Source organism: Vidua chalybeata, chromosome 19 (genome assembly GCF_026979565.1).
Source record: "Vidua chalybeata isolate OUT-0048 chromosome 19, bVidCha1 merged haplotype, whole genome shotgun sequence".
In the NCBI taxonomy this organism is placed as follows: domain Eukaryota; kingdom Metazoa; phylum Chordata; class Aves; order Passeriformes; family Viduidae; genus Vidua; species Vidua chalybeata.
The window spans coordinates 10,116,240-10,135,365 of NC_071548.1; the positions used below are offsets into that span (position 1 = coordinate 10,116,240).

General features: G+C 40.7%; 1 protein-coding gene across 10 annotated transcripts in view; it reads left to right on the plus strand.

The window, feature by feature from the left end:
* PECAM1 (platelet and endothelial cell adhesion molecule 1) overlaps positions 1 to 18,552 on the plus strand; it is a 45,073-nt gene extending 26,521 nt beyond the window's left edge. For 2 of the 10 annotated variants that reach the window (XM_053960472.1, XM_053960470.1), the window contains 4 exons: positions 1,165 to 1,233; positions 5,496 to 5,552; positions 12,298 to 12,320; positions 16,994 to 18,552. In XM_053960472.1, the coding sequence (XP_053816447.1) occupies positions 1,165 to 1,233; positions 5,496 to 5,552; positions 12,298 to 12,320; positions 16,994 to 17,026 (182 nt within the window). In that variant the 3' untranslated portion in view covers positions 17,027 to 18,552. The remainder of the gene's footprint in view (positions 1 to 1,164; positions 1,234 to 5,495; positions 5,553 to 12,297; positions 12,321 to 16,993) is intronic. The other 8 variants (XM_053960471.1, XM_053960473.1, XM_053960477.1 and 5 more) reach the window with 8 other exon arrangements.
* The last annotated feature ends 574 nt before the right edge of the window (positions 18,553 to 19,126 follow it).

Consider the following 19,126-nt stretch of genomic DNA (forward strand, 5'->3'; position numbering starts at 1 on the left):
TAGAGAGGTAGTAATGATAGGGCCATCCCTTTTTTCCCATGTCCAAAATGACACCAATAGGACCCTTTTATCAATTGCCTTATGGAGTGTAATTAGCTGTGCTGGATCCCAGGCCATTTAATGATGGGTAGTATAAAAATATAACTTATGCTCAAAATATTAAGTTCTATATAACAAATATTCTGATTTGTTTAAAAAAAACAAGATTTTCTACAGATTTCTGCTTCTTTTACTTCTTTGTCCTTTCTTCACTTCTCTGGATCTTGAAATATATAAGAATTAAATCTAAAATTAACCTGCTATGAAATCTGACTAAAATAATCTGCCAAATCAGTTCTGCAGGATTTCAGTCTGAATGATTGTTGTGGTTCCTTCTAGCTCTTACAGAAATGTGGTAGAACACCATCCCCACCCCATTCTAAAAACAGAGTAGAAAGCAACAGCTGTTTCTTGTGTCTGCTGTACCCAGATAGCAGTTCCTGTCAGCCTGTGGTCCTAGGAAGTCAGATGTCTGATCATTGCCAGGCTTTCTGAGGGTATTGTGGCAGAGAAGCATTTTGAGGAGGTAAATGGATTCCATTCCAAATGTTTTATGTGGGGCTTGGAGGCAGCTTAGGAGAAAAGTGCTGAATGGGCTAATTGGCAAAGCAGAAATTTGGAGAATGAGAGGTGATGAGGGAGGCCATGAAAGACATAAAGATGGCTTGAAATGTGAGGAAAGTGCAGAATGGAAGTGTCCTGCCATAGCAGCCACAGAAAACAATAAAGTAATGGCAGGGAGAGAAAAGGAACAGCAGCTGGAGCAGGAATATAGGAGAAGCTCTGGTAATTCCCCGGAAGCTCCCTACTCCATTTTGTGTTGTGCCACTTTTGAAGGTGTTACATTGTAAGTAACAGTTCTAGGCACAATTTGCATATCCCACAGTTTCAGAAATCTGCCTTTAGTTGGTCTTCTACCCTTTGGAGTGGGACAACCCTCAGGAATGGGCTGGCCTTACAACTTAGCAGAGTAACTCCCATCTGCCATCACTAGGGCCTGGTCCTGCACCTATCACAGTCAACTGGGACTTGTCCATTAATTTTGGTGGCAGCAGGATCAGGCCCACAGCTCAAAGGAAGTGTGCAGTCCAACAAAGAAACATCTTCTTGATATTTCTGGGGCAGGACCTGACCTTGAGAGTGCTGAGGTGGATTACACTGAAGTTGAAGTCTCCACGCTTGATCCTCACAGAGGTAATAAACTCTCCAGCCTCTATAGGTTATTTTTGGGAGCAACTCTGGGGCTGTTGCTGCTCCCTGACACTGGCATGGTATTGGCACCTGGGAATGCCAGGGTTGTGCTTTGTGTGCTGACAGTCTCTTGCCAGGACTGCTTCTAAACCTGGCTGATGCTGTGGCTCCTGTGTTGCTGTTCTTGCAGTTCTTCCCCGGGATCATTCCCATTTACAGGAGGTCTCTGTGGAGCAAGGCTCCCAGCTGGAGCTGTGGCTCTAAGCAGAAGGCAGCCTGCTGTGAAACATCCATGTTAAAGAGACCAAATTCACTGAGGGCCATTTGAAGTTGCCACAGGGTAAGATAATGGTGAGAACAGAAGCCAGTGGAATTTCCTCCTTTGTAAAGGAACTGGTTGAAGGGTCAAAGCTGTAATTCGCTTGTGATGGAGAAGGGACACCAGTGTTGATTTTCTCTTAGTCTGGAGAAACCTGGAGACCATCCTGAATTTTGTGGCACTTTAAACAGAGAAATGAGATATTGATACCCAGATAACTTTGTCCTCCTTCCTGCAGTAACCAGACCTCAGAGCGTGGAGCTGAGGTATATGTCTGCAACCTTGAAGGAGAAATATCCATGGAAACTTATTCACCACTCAAATGCCCACTTCAATCATTTTGTGTCATCTGGAGAACTCTGATGCCATTATGGCCTTGTGTTGAAAGCTGCTAAACCTTTCAGAAATTTGCAAAAAGCTCCAAGTAGGTTAAAGTGAATGAGCCCTGCAAGAGAAGTTTATGTTCTGCTCTTGCTTCTTTGCTTCAGCTGAATGAGAAGCAGACGGAGGAAGAAACGGATAAATTTCCTTCTTCCTGGTAGGAAGGACTAGTCACTTATTTCAGAGACCAAAGACATGATTGTTTAGCTGGTAGCACAGATGTTTGGGCAAGAGTGCTCACTCTTCAAGCTTGGCAGCCAAGCTCTCCCAGAACAGCCAGTCCCCCTGTCCTTTTTGTTTTCACTTCCTGGTATCATTCATCACAGAGTCTTCCCTGTGTTTGAAGCAGGCTATTTACCCACCTCTGCTAAATTCTGCACTGAAGGACCAGAGTTGTTGTACTCTTCTTCAGAATAGGGCTAATAATTGTTCCAACTGTTTCTGCGTGTGTACTACAATTCTACAATGGTGGTGTGCACACCATTCTACAATGGTGTAGAACAGTAAGGTATGATAGTGCATTATTTCAATTAAAAGCCCTATTAAATTCAAGATCAACATCTATAAAAACAGCATTTTCATCCATTCTTGATATATAACACTATTCCTGTGTATCAGAGTAAGTAGTAAGATAGTATCTATGCTCTGTAGAAAGAACCCCATTAAACCACAGAATAATGTTTGCTATGGTTTGTAAATGAGATCAGATTATATTAATTGAGTGCTGCCTCATGCTACAGACCTATGCATGGCACACAGATAGATTCTGTAAGACTGAACTGTGCTTGAGTGTACAGAGACATGAACAGTTCCCTGATCGATCTCCTTTGTTGCCCCAGGACACAGTGGAGTTCTTTGGTTATGGAAATGGAAACTGCACTGAAAGTATTGAATGTGTTCCTCTCTGAGAGCATCCTGAGGATGCTGCTTAAATAGAAGGAGTTGTATGAAACCAAGTTATCTCTTGAGCTCTGCACTGCCTATCACAATGAAAACAGGATGAGATTTATTCTTGGGAAAAGAGAAGCAAAGCCAAGTTTCTTAATATTCCCTTGTAATAATCATGTACACCCACAGAGAGAATTTGGCCACAGGACTGCTGCTGATACTTCTGCTACGTTGGTGTTATTGTAAGGTTTTGTTCCCAGTCATAATATTCTTTCATGTCTGTGTGTGGGTATGACCAGCCCTTCCTAGGGAACACAACTTTCAGATTATCACCTTGCTCCAAATCCCTTTTACGCCTCTTTGGATTCCTCCTGTTTTCTAAATGAAGACAAAGCAAATCACATTTACCTTTTCTCTGGGCACACATTGCTCATCCAGCAGCTACAGACAGAGTCTGATTCCTTCTGCCTTTTAAGGAACTGCAGATTTCTTTGATCTCTCTGGCCTAAGCTCAATTTAATTTATCTTTCCAATCATTTGTTCCTCCTGCCACTGTTGTCAATGTCAATACTAATGTTCTCAGGAGCAGAAGAGTCATATTTGTGTACTGTGAAAGGCTACTGTGTACTGCAATAAATGCTGCAGTATCTAAGCTGTAACAGTCACCTTTTTGTCACTTCTGGGAATTGGGATTGATTGAATGTCACTTCAAACAAAGTTGAAATTATTGCATTAGGATGAACGCCTCGTCTTTATCAGTAAAGAACTACTTACATTTGAAAACACTGTTTTACCCTGGTTTCAAGTAATGTCTGAGCTATCTGTTAATTTCTGGAATACTTTTATCTGGAATTATTAAATTCAATACTTACTAAGTTTGTATGCTTGACAAAAATATAATGCTTGTCTTTTCTAAAGCTTAGTTGAGGAAAAAGATGGCAAGGTGATTTAGACCCTTTATTGGGAATCTGAGAAAAACCAAAAGCAGGGGCTAAAGTCAGATCAAGAAACATCCCTAAAGTGACAAGGCAGAAACTGTTAAGCATGGCTGACTAAGAATGTTCTCCTTATTTTACTTTTATATCTGGTTAGTTATCTACAGGGTGGCAACATTATAAAATTAGTGGGAACAAAATGTCAAATCATCCAAGTAATTTCTCCCGGCACATTTTTTCAGGACAACTTTTGGAAGGTTGACAAAGGAAATAACATGGGCAGTGGCATTATACCACAATATAATGAAATGGGTATGATAAAAAATAAAAAAGCAAACTAAGGAAATGTCTCAAACCAAGTCTTTGCACAGAGTTAATAGGAGTAGATTTAGGACTGTTACTGCTAAAAAAGAGTCCTAAACAAAATGAGCTACCTTTTATTAAAATTCCAAGAAGATTAATTCTTCACTAGAAACTGAATTGATCATTTAAGCAGTAGCTTGTAAGCATTTGAAATATGCCTTGAGAGCTTAAAATTATTTTGCAAAGAAAGTTCATGCCAAAGCTGCAAGTTTGAAAGCTGTGATTAGACACTTGGGGAAGTGTAGCTGCTATTGTTTAAATTAATAGCAGTTTTGCAGCTCCATTCTGATGTGCTAGCTCACAGCATGTAAAGGATGCTGAACAGTATTTAAAAAATAAAAAAAAATTAATGGAATTAGCTTTGGGAAATCAGAATGTGGTGCCAGAGACACTTGGGTTCTTCAGGGCAATGCAGAACAGTAACAGTCCTGACTCTGAGTCTGCAAATCATTATGTCTGAATTCTTTAAATGTTGAGGGTTTTTAACAGCTAAAGTACAGGATTCAGTTTAACTGAAATGAATGAGTGTTTCTGACGCCCTTTGAGATCCATGAACAGCAAACTCCTGGACCCTGCCATCACAGACCTTTACACAGTTGTTGAATACACAGTTCTGGAGCACTTTGATTGCCCAGGGATTTATTAAACTACAACCATACAATAAATCCAGGAGATTGTTCTATTCTCCTACTGGCCAGAAGTTTATGCTGACCACAGAGAAAATGATTCTTGCTATTTTCAGGCCTTTAGACAGGGCTCTGTCCAAAAGGAGACCTTTCCCAGATAGCACTAAATGGAAGCTGTGCAGTGTGAAATCTGCAAATAGTCTTCTGAGACATTTTACAAAGCACAGCAATTTAAATTATTTTTTGTGCCCTTAAGATTTATACAGGCTAATTGCCAAAAGGGTTTGTAGTTTGTCTTCCAAGTGATAGATCTCAGGGCTAGGATCCCTAAATCCTTAGGACAAACTGAAGAAGCTCTTCAAAGTGATCCAGAGAAACTGTTCTCTAGTGGTAGATGTCTCTGTGAAATTAAAGCAGTATTGGTTCAAGTTCAGAAGAAAATTAGGAGAATGTTGAAGTCAAATTTGGAAAGGGAAGTAGATTTTCATCATCATTTCTACATAGAAGGAGACATCCTTCTCTCAGACCCTTACAGGCTGGGTTTGGGGAGGGGGTTATACTTGCCTTTTCACACAGACTCCACAGTCTTATTGCTGCTTATGTAGCTGCTTCTTCTGAAAGTAAAAAAGTGTGTTCTGTTTGTTTAAGGAGCTTTTCATAAGGTAAACAAAACAAAAAACAAACAAAAAGAAATTAAAAAAGAATAAGAAAAAAAAAGAAAATATATTGATTCTGTGCCAATACATTTTCCAGCTCCTGAACAGAAGGGGACTGAAACAGTTTATAGTGAAATCAGAAAAACTAATAATGGTAAGTAAGCTAGTGAAAAATTAAACACTTTAAGGAAGCGTGTATGTAGATGTTAGGGGTAAATTAGTGACTGAATATTTTATAAGATACTATTTAGACTGAATATTTAGAACATAAGTGCCACAATAAAGAAGAGCTGCAAGTCACATAGGATAGGAACATACCAAAGTGCAGCTACAAAATCAAAGAAGTTGTTAAATTGCATGAAATCTTCATGGCTCCTCATTAATCAGTGATATTAATATTTGTAATATCTACTTCATCAGTGCATTTGTGCTGGATCTGCTGAATATTTGGGCCATACATCTGGATTTGAATCAAGATCCCCATTAGGGATCAGAATTCTATGTCCTGTTATCTAAAACTGCTCAAGAGAAACATTTGTCTCTTAATTGACCATGTTTGTCACATGCTATAAAATATTCCAGTTGCTTCGGGTGTAACTCCAGCAAATATCTATAAAGATATTTATAGATAACAGACAGCAACAGACTCTACAAACCTTTACAGCAATATGATCATTTCAGCGGCTCCTCTAACACAGACGTGTGTGTGGGCAGTGGCAGCTTGCTGGCAATTACTGCCTGTAAATGTTCTGGCACTAATCAGTTCAGAGACATGGGTTAAAAGAAGGTTATTTCATCATAGTTTGTCAAAGTCTAAATCGGAAAGGATTTCCTCTCCTCTCTTTGTGTTAGGAAGTCTAGATTTGTAAATATTAGGGCTGCAAACCGTTCATATTTTGTCCCCATTCAGGCTTTGTTGTGTGCCATTTTTATTTTTTGGTTGTTGTGCTTTAAGTTTCTATTTTTTCTATAAGGCATTTCCCACCTCTGACACAATATGTCTCTGGGGAATCTTTTATGTGAGGGTCTCCGTGTACTTTAGAAAACGCTACTTAATTTTCCCTTGTTACATGGCAATTTTTATCTCCATTTTACAGCTGAACAAACAGAGAGATTAGGTCATGCATTTAAGTCAAAGTGTTTAGAGAGTGACAACAGTGGCAAAGGAATTTCAGAATCCTTGGTGCTGTGCCTGTGTGTTGTACTCATTTTTCACAGCCTTGCAGTGAAAATCAGAATATCTTTCACACTTAAAAGCATGGCCAGGCACTTCATGCAGGAGGACCACCAAGAGAAAAAAAAAAACAGTTTATTTTAGGGCTGAGCCCCAAGGCCACAAATGTTCTGAGATGTTCTCCAATGAGTGTGAACTGGACCTATAAAAAGCTGCAGAAGCTGCTCACCTGCTCTGCCCAGGTCTGAGGGTGACTATCACACCACTCACCAGCCCTGTTTTTTTTTCTGGTACATAACAACAGAATGTGTTATGTACCAGAAGGATGTAAACTCCAGGTTGGTATAGCAGAGCTGAAATTGAAAGAGCACTTAAAAGGCTGTAATACCGTAAGGTGGGAATTGCAGTAATTGCAGTAAAATGGGATATGATTGAAAGACTGAGCTGAATTAGTCAGAGGATCTGCAAACATCCCTTAATCTTGCAGTCCACCTGCTCTTTTATGCATAACATTCTACAGTTTCAGTTATTCTTGGAAACACTGTACCAGTTTATTGTTTCAATCACGCCTGTTTTTCCTGACTGATACACAGGAAAAGTGTTTCAATTAGATAAGCAGTGCATCACCCAGCAATGCAGTGCTAGGTTACAGTTAATGTAACACTACCTAGGATTTTTGATAGGCTGTGTGATTGTGAGGTGGCAAAGTGTAAATGCAGAGGAGGATGCCTATGAAATATTCTGTCTACTTTAATATATATTAATATAAGCATATTAAATGATGCCAATTGTGACAGATGTTGAACATGACTAGAGGGTGCAGAAGTTGATTTACCATTCTATTCTTTTACTTTTTTGAGCAAAAGCCCAGGAGTACAACCTACTTCAGGAAGGCAATGATTCAGACAAATGTGTCCTTGGGGAAATGACATGAGTTTAGGAATTGGTGTCAGCTACACAGTTTGACAGATTTAACCCCTAAGACCTATGTAACATATTATTATTATTTGTTTGTAGGTAACTATTGTGGTTTCATTAGAATTGAGGGCTTCATAAGCAGTTTTGTCTTATGAAGGGGTTGTCTGTGCATTCCAGAAATTGTGTGCACTAGAGAGGAAGCTGAAGAACAGTCTGTAGTTGTTACGTCTGACGTGGTTCTTTGTGACTGAGCTAAAACATTTTTGCTCCTCATTTTTCTGACAACTCTCACTGCTACCCCCAGTAAGGCAGATGCCATAGCAGTAACCAACTCCTGTATTTTGAGTTCTATAGCTGTTGCTTGTTCTTATGCAAAATCTGCACCATGAATCCGTAGTGCTGATAATGCTCTGAGCTTTCCCAAGCCCCTGGCCTTTGGCAGCGTGCTGAGCATCTGTCATTATTCCTTTTCTTTTTATTTTCCTGGTGCTGGCTATGTTATCTCCTGCTTCTACCATTTGAGTGCCTCCACCACACTGTGGATAAGGCTCCCCATCCTCCCTGCTGTTTTCCTCATTCTGAGTGCCAGGACTCAGGAGGTGGTTTTACATTAGGGATAGACAGAAACAAACTGTCAAATGCACATCTCAACTCCCAAAAGACTGCATATGGTTAACTACAGTTAACTCATTTGCAGTGAGAAAATCAGGTCATTTGTGAAATTCCATTCTAGTCAGGTATGTTTTGGTTGAAAGTCAAATAATGTCAGTATCTGTTTGGTTGGATGCTGGATTTCCTCTTCTGTAATGAGAGTTTAAGGAGGATCTTGCTCACTTTGCAAGCAACAGTGAGATAAGTCATCCTGGCATTGTTATTGAAAGATTAGTTTCATTCAGAAACATATTTGGTGTTCAGGATGTTCATCCAGGTATTGTTTTAAAGCCTTTTCTAGAGCAATGGGCTGTTACTTTAGTATTTTACATAAAATACCAAAAACTTCAAGCCTCAACTTTAAATCAGACCATTCATCCAAATGGCAGTTTGGGGAATGGTCAGTTAGTGCCATTCAGGTCAGTAACAGCTTTGTGTAAAAGTCCTTAAAGCTCACCAGAGTGAACTAATTTCTTTAAAATCCTGCTTTCTCTGGTTTCTCTGTGAAAAGGCCAAACCGTATTGTGAGTCAGGAATACCCAGCCCAGTCCCAAAGCTGCTGCTTTTTGTTCAGAAAGAAGTGATATAGTCTAAAACTTAAGCAAAACAGGCAATTGTCTAAATCCACAGGCTGCCAGGAACGATAAAATGGCAGTGGCCCTGCTGCCTCCCGTGCCTGTGCTGGAGTCCAGGCTGGCAGCTCTTCCTGAGGGAGGGTCAGGATGTCTCACACACGAGTTCAGCTGCCTGGGTGGAGGCTCTTTCAGGCATGATTTATTTCCATCACACCTTTCATCTTCCCAAGAGGCAATAGGGGCAGGAAGCCCAAGCATCTCCATGCTGGTTCTTTATCTCAGCTGCAGCCCTTCCCTCAACGTTGATCCCAGTTCTTGGGATTGCACAGTCCTGTTCGTGTTGCTGAGGAGAATTAGAGCCAACTCCAGCTCACAGATTTCCTCACGTTTTTCCAGGACACTTCCTGTGGAAGATGATGTTATTGATACATTCTTTCTCCTTCAGTGAACTCTGTCTTTGCTGTGTGTCAGACCCAAAGCTCACAGAAACCAGTGATAGGCTTTGCACTGATCTTATGTGCACTGGACTGAGTTCACTGTGGCTTATTGCAAGATAACAATTCCCAATTTCTTATTAGGAAAGTGGAAATCCAGCAAACAAAATGCAGAACCAGCCTTTATGCTGCTATGTCTGGAAAAATGAATTGGTCACTTGGAAGCAATTGCAGCAGTGAGACAGGAAATTCTAAGAGTTCTACAGCAACCAACAATGTACTATGGAAAAATAAATATAGCCCAGTGGAAAGAGGCATGAGAAATCCCCATTGCATTCAGAGGGTTGGAACAAATCTATTCAAAATCAGCTCTGGCAATCAGGAAATCTGCTCAAATACTTTCCTGCTACTGAGCCTCAGGCTTAACACCTACATCTTAGCCAGAATTTCCCACTTAATCCTTTTCCAGCATAGGAAGAACTCACAGGGTCTGGGGATTCATTGTGTTGTTCAGAACTCAGGTATTATGGGCACATGATGGTTGCAGGCAGTCCAAACCCATGCAAATAACTTGTCCTCTCTCCAATATAAAAACTCTTTGGATCTTTGGGTTTCTAGACATATTCTAGACTAAGGCCTGGATCTGTGAGACGTTAATTCCAGAGCCAAATGCTTACAATAGCTTCAGCCAAAAATCAGGCAAAGCCAGATGGTTTCAGTAAGGCACAAATATGCAGGGAGCTTCTGACCTTGCTTGAACCTCCAGTGCAGTGCTGGATTACGTGCATGCCCCGTGTCAGAGGTGTTCCCAAGCTGCCTGCCAAGATTCCCTGATGGAAGCTACTGCTCCAGTAAAGGCCTTGGCAGAACGTTGTGTGTGTCTGCAGCTCAGCACCTTTGGTTCATAGTCTTGGCTTTCACCAGGGCTGGGGTGCCTTGGAGGTGGATTGACAACTGTTTAGGCACATATTCTCCTCTCCATAACCCCTAGCAACAAGAAATGGTAGAGCAGGTGGGGGTGACAGTGTCTTAAATTCCTGCTATATGTACTCCTTTGGAAAAATGTGTTCTTTGAATTTAACATCCCATCAACTAGAAGCATTACCAAGAGTTTAGATCTATCAGAAGACCATAAAACCACCTACCTTTTTTAGACTCAGGAATATTTTAGAAATCACCAGTATCAGACCTTCAGCTCTAATTCCTTTCACAAAATATGGAGCTTCTACAGAAGCTTGACCAAATTTTCTGTATGTTTAGAATTCAGCATTTCTCAATTCCCCAGTTTGGGCAGTGAGGGAAAGCAAGGTGATAGGAAAAATCTCTCAGTTCTACAGTAAAACTAGTAAAAAAGTTAAACCACTTCCTTTTTATTTTTTTTTTAACAAGAATGAAATAAAAAGATTGTGAAAAGATTGACATGGTAAAGAATCAGCAAAAGCACTGTTTCACTGTACCTTTATTAGTGACTGCCCTGAGTGGTACCTGGTAGAAATCACCCAGACTTCCAGCAGCACTTCCCTGACACAGAGTGTGACATTTCCTGGCAGGGCTGTGACACTCAGCTAGAAAGCCCCAGAGCTGTGGATGTGGGTGACAGGTAACAAGGAGGCAGGATCGGTGGCACTGTGACCTCCAAGCCTTGGGTAGCCAACATCCCGTTGTTTGAAGTCTGGAATTTACACAAGATTTCTCATTTCCTCCTTCCTGTGAGAACAATACATTGTGACAGAGACTAAATGACAGCTTGTTAATGCCTCACTTCATAAACCTTATGTATGGTTTTGTCCACTTAAACTGAGCTTTGATGTAGCACTGGGTTAGCAGTGGTTTTGTTCAATTCTATTGGCTTTCAGGACACAAAAATGCTTTTGTGTGTGTTCCATATTCTTATTTTGTTTCCTAATGTCTAAATATATGTGGATCAATCTTGCCAAACACTGAGATCAATTGTATACTGAATTTGAGTTCATGCTGTAAGGTGCTGTAGTCACCTCAGTTTTTAATCCTTTGCTTAGGCTAAAAGCTCTGGGTAGAAAACTCTGAATGTACCATGCCAGAGACCTTCACCTGTGTTCACCTGCTGGCTCACAAGGGAGTTTCTAAAAGACTTTTATTAGGGCCTAATAATGGTGGTAGAGCTCAGCATAATGTCCTTCATTGAGTGATTTCAGGGAACTTCTCAAAATTTATGTGTTCTGCCTATGGAAGGCTGATTTTAAATTTTGCTATTTAGAAATACATATAATTAGAAAAAAATAGATTCAGGAACTAACCCCCATTTATATAAAAAATACTGAGAAGATCTATGCAAAGGCCCAGTCCAACCCCTTTTTTGAACATTAGATGAATTTCCTTCACACAGCCTCTCTCCAGTGAATCTGATACACTTTCCAAGAAAATACCCTTCAAGATTCAGCACTTACTTTTGTCACATATGAAATCTCTCATCAGAACATACAGATGAGCACTTTTAATAAGACTTGAAGTCCTCTCCTAAAACTTTGAGTTACTTTGAGAGGGAAAAGAAATAGTTATGTTTTGGTAGTTGAATGTATTCTGGGAAATTTCTGAATATCTAAATCCACTTTTTTTTTAAATAAGTGTATGATCCAGTCTTAAAGCTCACTGACCCTAAAAGGAAAGAGCTTGCTGGCCCTCAGGTTTTTCATTGGGAACAAGCAACTTTTTTATTAATAAAATGTCAGGTGTCTTTGCAAGATGTTATTTTTGCCCTGAAAATTATATCCTCTACTGGAATTCTGCAATGCATTATTTTCCTGGCAAGGAATTGGATTAGGAAGTAAAATGCTGATGAGAACTTGCCTCTAAAAGGAAGACTCTCTTGTCCAGTAACAGACTGTGCCCTTAGTAGAGACTTCTGCTCTAGCACATGATCAGGGAAGCTGCCAAACAGGTCCTGTTCAGTGTGGGCTTTGAAATGTCTCACCCCTGTACTTGGATTAAACTAGAACGTGGATACTCCTCAAAGCCCAGAGCTTTAACCTTAGATGTAGGTAGGAATTTTACATTGTTGCAAAGTGAACAAAAAGGTTGAAGTACCTATACCTGTATTTTCTAGAACATAAAACTGGCCACTCTGCAAGGTGCCATTTCATAATTTATACATTGTATTTTATTTTGCAGATTCTATGGAAAACAGGCATTCTGTAAGTATACACTTTATGCAATCAGTTAAATGTAGTGGCGTGGGTTGAGATGATTGTGCATCTGGTGAGATGGTGTTCAAGGGTTGATGTGGTTTATTTGTTGCTTGGGGCCTTTGCAGGACAGATATGGGGCAATCCCTTTGTATATGTTTTCATGAATCAGGCTATCAATCCTCTGTTTGTAGAATGGTCAGTTTTAGGAGTGGAAGGGGCTGGAGTTTGGTGGTGCTGGTGCACAGATAATGATCTCCCAGGAGTTTGTGTTGAGCACCTGCACAGCTTTGGGTCTGTGCCACCAGTGCTGGCAGGGTGGCACAAGGTGAGGGATGGCTCTGCAGGCACAGGAGATTTGCAGATGAAAACTGCTCACCTGGTAAATGCATCACTGGGGACAGAGCTGCTGTTCCAGTCCCATCTGTCATCCCCAGTGCCAGTGACTGTGCCAGGGATGTGCCTGCTCACACACAGCCCCTGTGATTGGAATGCCCAGAGAGGGGAGCTCCTTCCTAAGGTGTGAGCAGCTGAACCAAGCAGGGATGGTGATCACCCCAACTTGCAGAAGTCCCTTCTGTTCACTCTCTGTGGCTGTTTCCTCCTGGGTTTGTTTTCATCCACTGGTAGAGCAGGTAGGATGACTCCAAGGGCTGGTAGTAAACTGAGACCTGGTAAGAAATTTTGAAGGCAAACAATTTTTATTGCAGAGTACAAAGCTGGGTCGTAGCTGCGTCACAGAAGTGGGACTAATACCATCCATATATATGGAAGATCTCAGCTAAAAATGTGGAGTTTTGTGAAGGTCCTGTAGGTGATGAACAGCTCCATAGTGCTAAGAGGCCAGTGACAAAATATGGAAATTTTAAAATAGCAGGAATATGTTGAATGAGCTGTTAGTCTGCCCTCAGGAGATCTGAGAGGCAGGGAACTCACATTTCAGGAGTACTTTTATGAATGTTAGATATGCTATCTAACACAGACTAAGCAGATGGTTGTTTTTTTCTGACACTTTGTGACTTTGGAGCTTGTACTTAAAAAGAAAAAAAGGAGAGACTCATAAATAAGAATCACAATAGCACAATCTACGTCAGCTCATGGCATCCATTTGAGTTTTGAAAGGCTCCATCAGCACTCCCATCCCCATGGGATACACAGGCAGCCCATTGTATTATTTACAGACACTGGCAGTGCACTGAAGGTCATAGATTGTTACAATAAACAAACTCATATTAACACAGGCTAGGAGGGTTTATAGTGTCATTGTCTCTCTTAGTTAAAAGGTCTGGTTTTATTCTTTGCTCTCAGTTTTCTAAAAATATGTTGAGCTGAACCCTCCCCTGGGTTATACCAGGCATTTCTTGGAGAGTCATGCAGAAGAAAGTTTGTCCCTGTCCAACACAAAAGAAAAAATGGTCAAGGGTGGCCGTGACAGACATGAAGTGTAAGCTCAGGGAGGAGGTTTGTCTTTTTTTTTCCACAGCCTACATAATTTCTAAAGGACATGAAGATGTTTTTTTTTTGTTTTCCTGTGGCCAAAAGTGAGTAAAATATCTCTCCATGGAAGTATAATCAAAAGAAAATGAAAATAAACGGACCACCCCGTGCAAATTGCTTTCGTAATTAATTGGGCTGTTAAAGCTTGCTAAACCAGGCAATCCATGAAGTAATGTCAGATTCAAGGAAGAAAAGTGTCAGCTGAGGGCAGTGTTTTCTTTGTGCTTCTTTTATTACTCTCATGTTAGCAGTAGAAGGGTAATAAAAGTAGTTATTCTGCAAAACTAATCTCATTTTCAGAAACACCCAGAGCAAAGTCAGTTTTATAACACTTGCACATATTGCTTGAGTTTTCCTAGAAGCTGCCTTATTCAGTTCATGTCTGAGACATTGTCCTCTCCTTAGGTATACTGTTAATGTATTAACATAGTAACTATTCCTTTTTTTCATTATTAGTGCTTTAAAGGACATAGCAAAAGAACAGAGCCTTGTCTTCTGCTTCTTAAATTCCCACTTCTGTTCCCAATAAAGCCTGTGACAAAAGCAGCACCTCCCTCTCCAAATAAGTGACCTAAAATTGGACTGGACAGATGAATTTCTTCATAGATTTTCCATCCCTCTACTTGTCTCTCAACACTTTACAGGCCACACAGATTAATACAGAAGAGGCAGGAAGCTGCTAAGGTGCTTTTTAATCATATTTTTCTTGCAACTGTTTTTTTTTTTTTTTTCAGTAGCTCATTTTCACACATGCTTAACTGCAATGTATCTCAGAGGTTTGGTCCAAATGAGTTGTTGGTCCTACTCGTGAAAAGGAAAATGCTCCTTAATAAAGTGATCAAGTGGCTTAAACTTCCTCCCCAGCTGTTCTGCTTCTTGATAGGCAAATGAAGTGTTTGGCTCAGAGGTGAAGTTGCATTTGATCTGCTGCTCCCTTATTTGTGAGTGGAAGGGGACTTCAGGAGCTGGGCTGGTCAGCTGGCATCTGAATCCCAGGGAATGCCAGATGGATCACTTAGCTGGAGTGGCCTGTCAAAAAACTTGTAGAATTTGACTCTGTTTAGGAAGCAATAGATGCTCCAGAAGTGTGAGACTAAGCACCACAGCAGAGAGGAGTATTTTGCTAAGAGCTCTGTTTTCAGGGAGGATATGCAGCCTTTTTATTTCAGTAATGGTGGTGGAGACTCAACAGATCCTGATGTCCTTTTAACTCCCTAAATTCCAGTAATGTGCATTCCACTGCTCAGATAAAGTCTGTTAACATTCAGTTCTGCATTGCTCTTGCAGATGTCACAGGCATAACAGAAAACTGCACTGTAGAGAAGGAAGATGTAGCAAATCCTTTTAATGGTTGCTAGTCCTGCTTTTGTGCACTTGCCTCTACATAGTTTCTGTCAGAATAAATATAATCCAGCTGGGAAATTTAGGAACTTTGCTTCTTCTGCACTAAGAGACCATCACAAAATTGAGTTCAGGCTTTTAGTAAACACTGTGGACTGGCACAAGGGCATTGAAAGTGTTTGTATTATGTCAGGAAAGGTGATGCATTAAAAAAATAATCAAAGTTTGAATTACTTGAACTATATAAAGGCTTAGCTGTAGTACAGGTTGTGACTGATTTGCAGTCCAGAGTACCTTGAACCTGAATGTCTTGGATTTTTAGGTCATTTAGAAAGGAACCTGAAGTTTTATGTCAGGGGTTGCTTCCCTCCATCTCCTCTGTTTCAGAAATTTGTATCTTAAATGCAGTCCATAGGAAGTATTTGCAAAAGAAATGAATTACTTAGAGAGGAACTGGGAGGAGGTTTCCTTCCTGAAATCAGAGCTGGCAATCTTTCTAAGTTATTTAATGGTCCCAGTTTCTGAAAACATATTGAAGGAAATATCTTGACAATGAGATAGCCACTTCGCCAAACACTAATTGGTATTGTGTCAAATTTACCTCAGCAGTACGTTCTGACTTCACATCTCCTCCTCTCCTGCTACCTCCTAGATGTGTTTGTGTATTTGTTTGGTTCTGTCCTAGGGGTTCAGGGGGACTGGCAGTACACAAGGACATTGTGTACTTTTAGCTGCCTATTTGTCCAACCTCAGCATGTGCCCTCTGAGACAGAAACCTGTACAATTTACATCTCTTTGCAGGAATTTCTAGGTGTTATTCAGCTATTTTCTCGTCTTATTCAAGTGATCCCAAAAGTATTTTCTCAGTGTTAAAGGAATTCACATTGCCAGCTCCAAAGTGGGACCTGGCCTGTGTTTAACTGTGCACAGTAACAGGGCACAATAGTTTCAAACAGGAAAGGAAGATGAAGGATGTGTCCAGTTAAAATTGGGGGGAGGGGATTTCAGGCAGTCAGGATATGAAAAACAAGGTGATACTCTGAAATAAGCACTGAATTATAAACCAGGAATTCCTCTGACTCATGGGGCAAATCCTTTGGGGTAAGTCCACAAAAGGAATGAGGCGCCTCGGTGCTGACAGACTGAACTGTTAGGTTAGAGGCCACCACGTACCCTGAGCAGAAATTTGTTGGAGGGAGACTTTGGCAACTGATGCCAGGAAAGACTTGACAGTTGTGAATCCCCAGTGGACAGAATTGTTTCTGTCATATAATGTAAAAACAATGAAGTTTGGACTCTCTCTGTGCCCATTCCCATTGGCTGGTGTAGAGGACTGCTCTGTCTGCCCTCTGTGCCAGCCAGTGCCAGGGTTCTGCCCCTGGAGATCACCCCTGGCACAGCTCTTGCAGGAACACAGTGTCCAGAAGTTGGGTGCTGCATTGCTCCCTGTGAGACACCAGCCCTTAAGGAAAGGTTTTCATTCTCCTGGGCCTGACACTGGGGTCTGAATGAGGCAGCTGAACATCTCCTAGTAAATAAGGGATCTGTCTTCCAGATGTGTTTAGTGCCAGCAGTTCCCTTAAAAATCCAACTTTTGTCAGTAAGCACCGACTTACAGATGTTGATGATTAACAGTTTTGGGGTCTAGGTTGTAGTTGTTACTCTAAATCTCCCACTGTCTTATTTTTTTTTCTCTCTGGTGAAGATAATGCCAAAGTCTCTCCAGAGAACAGTGAGTATTTATTAGCTCACTGTGGAGGGTTCTAAGGAATATGTTACAGGAGAGAGGGTAGGGCACAGCTTTACTCACACCTTGGTTTTTTCTCTTTTGCTCTTTTTGCCAGCAGAGAATATATGGGCATCCTGATGCTACCTAGTACAGTCACCTTAAAGATCAGTTGGGAGAAGAAAACAACGCAAGATGGAAGATGTTGCAGGTGTTCCCAAGGCTTTGCAGCAGTTATTTATGAGTTAGCCAGACTCGTCTTTTCAAAGTTTATTTCCTTAGGAGGAACAATAGAGATATTCCTAAAGCATTTAATGGAAAAAATTACGAATAAAAATTCTCATAGGAAAGTGGCTCTAGAAACCACTGACCCAGGTTCTCATCTGTAATTTCTCCTGCTAATGCAATTTTGCCTTTTTTTGCCTCCAATTCATCATGCTCTAAGGAAACAAAGGGGGAGCTACAGCTGAGGAAGTACATTTCTACAATGCAGCAACCACTGTGATACCAGTAGGACATAGAAATATCTAAGCTTGCTTTAAACTTGCTAAGATGGTTGTCAGTGCCACCACTGTGGCAGAACAGAGCTCAGCACAGCCTGGCCAGCCATGGATGTACCTTGACATGATCTTGCAGCTTGTGCTGAGCTCCCTGTGCTGCAGCAGCTGGACTGCTACCAGGCTTGGAGCCAGCTCAGTTATAACCCACGGGGATGTGACACTGCAGGGAGGGCCTGAGGGAAGAGTGAGCTCTGGGCTCCCTAAAAACTTGAATAACTCTTCAGAGATTCAGACTTTACCAAGTGCTTCTATCAGAGGCACAAACAGTCTTTATTCTTCACTAAATTGCTTTTCCCCTTTAAAAGTTCTGATGCTTGTTGGTTTATTTGATGTGATGGGTCTTCAAGAAATGATTGTCCATAATGGTTATTTTGGATGATTCTATGATAAGTCTTCATTGAGTGGATATAAAACACCTAGGTCAGTGAATTTGTACCTGAAAATCCTGTTATGTACAATCCTTACTCCTCTGATTTTGCGAGAGATCTGAAGTTGCACTTGTGCCCAGTTTGTCCAGTATGGAATTCCATACCTATCCTTTTTCTCTACAGTATGATAAAACACTAACATGGATCTAGTTTGGACACAGATGTAATCCTGCAGCCCATGTTTATCTCGGCTGCATTAATTTAAAAGAACACAAAACAAAAGAGCAAAAATACTGTCCTCAACCCCTTAACCAGATAGCCTTTGACATTGCAGTTGCTCCCTTTTTCTTACTGCAAATTAAATTCCTACAACATCTGGGCCACAGGTAAGAAGGTTCTCATTTTAATTAGAAAATAGTAAAAAAGAAGTCATGGGTTTGTATATAGATATACAATTACTGGTTTAAGCACTGCATCAAAGGTGCAAAACCAGCAAGAAACACAAAAGGGGTTTATGTCCTCCATTCCAAATATTTAAAATTTCAAGCTCTGGTTACTGATTAATATCTCTAATTTATTGTTCCCTGTGCAAATGTTGTTTGTATCATGAGCCTGTCACAACTGATTGACTTCATAGCTCTCTTCTGTTGACAAATGTTCTTTCAGCATCCCATGAGTGTCCATGCAAATGCGTTAGTATAAGGAATGTGAAAAGGTATTTTAATAAAGAAAACTCTGAATTGAACTTTGCACTGGATCTTGTACATTCATATTGCAATGAATGCCTGTGAAGTTTTTTACTCTTGGTGAGCCACAGATCCATCATATGGACTGGCATTTGGAAGATGCCCTCTCTGCAACAGATTCCAGGCTCTTAGATCTGGAGTCAGGAACCCATTTAACAGCAGGTAAATGCACTGAATTGCTTTAAGAACTGAGTGGGGGAGTGCTTGCATTCACGTAAGTCTTTTACTAAATTACAAAGGTAAAACTTCCTCCACAAACCCTTCCCAGCCTTTGGCAAAGCTTGGGAAAACTGGAGTTTGGAAAGCTTCAGAATATCATCTGGGCATGAAGGAGTGGCACTGGAAGAATTTGTTGCTTGCTTTCAGCTTGTCTCTTGTCTGGAATAATCCTAAATTATTTTGGATTTAGTTATCTAGTACAAGTTGTTTGCCCTACTGAAACGTGTGAACTGTCCATTTCTCAGAGTGCTGTGCACTGTTTTGAGCTCTTCTGTTTTGTCTTGCAGATAACAAAAATATTTCAGAGTATGGGACAATATTCAGCAGATGTCGCCAGTGAAGATGAGGTAAATGGGCC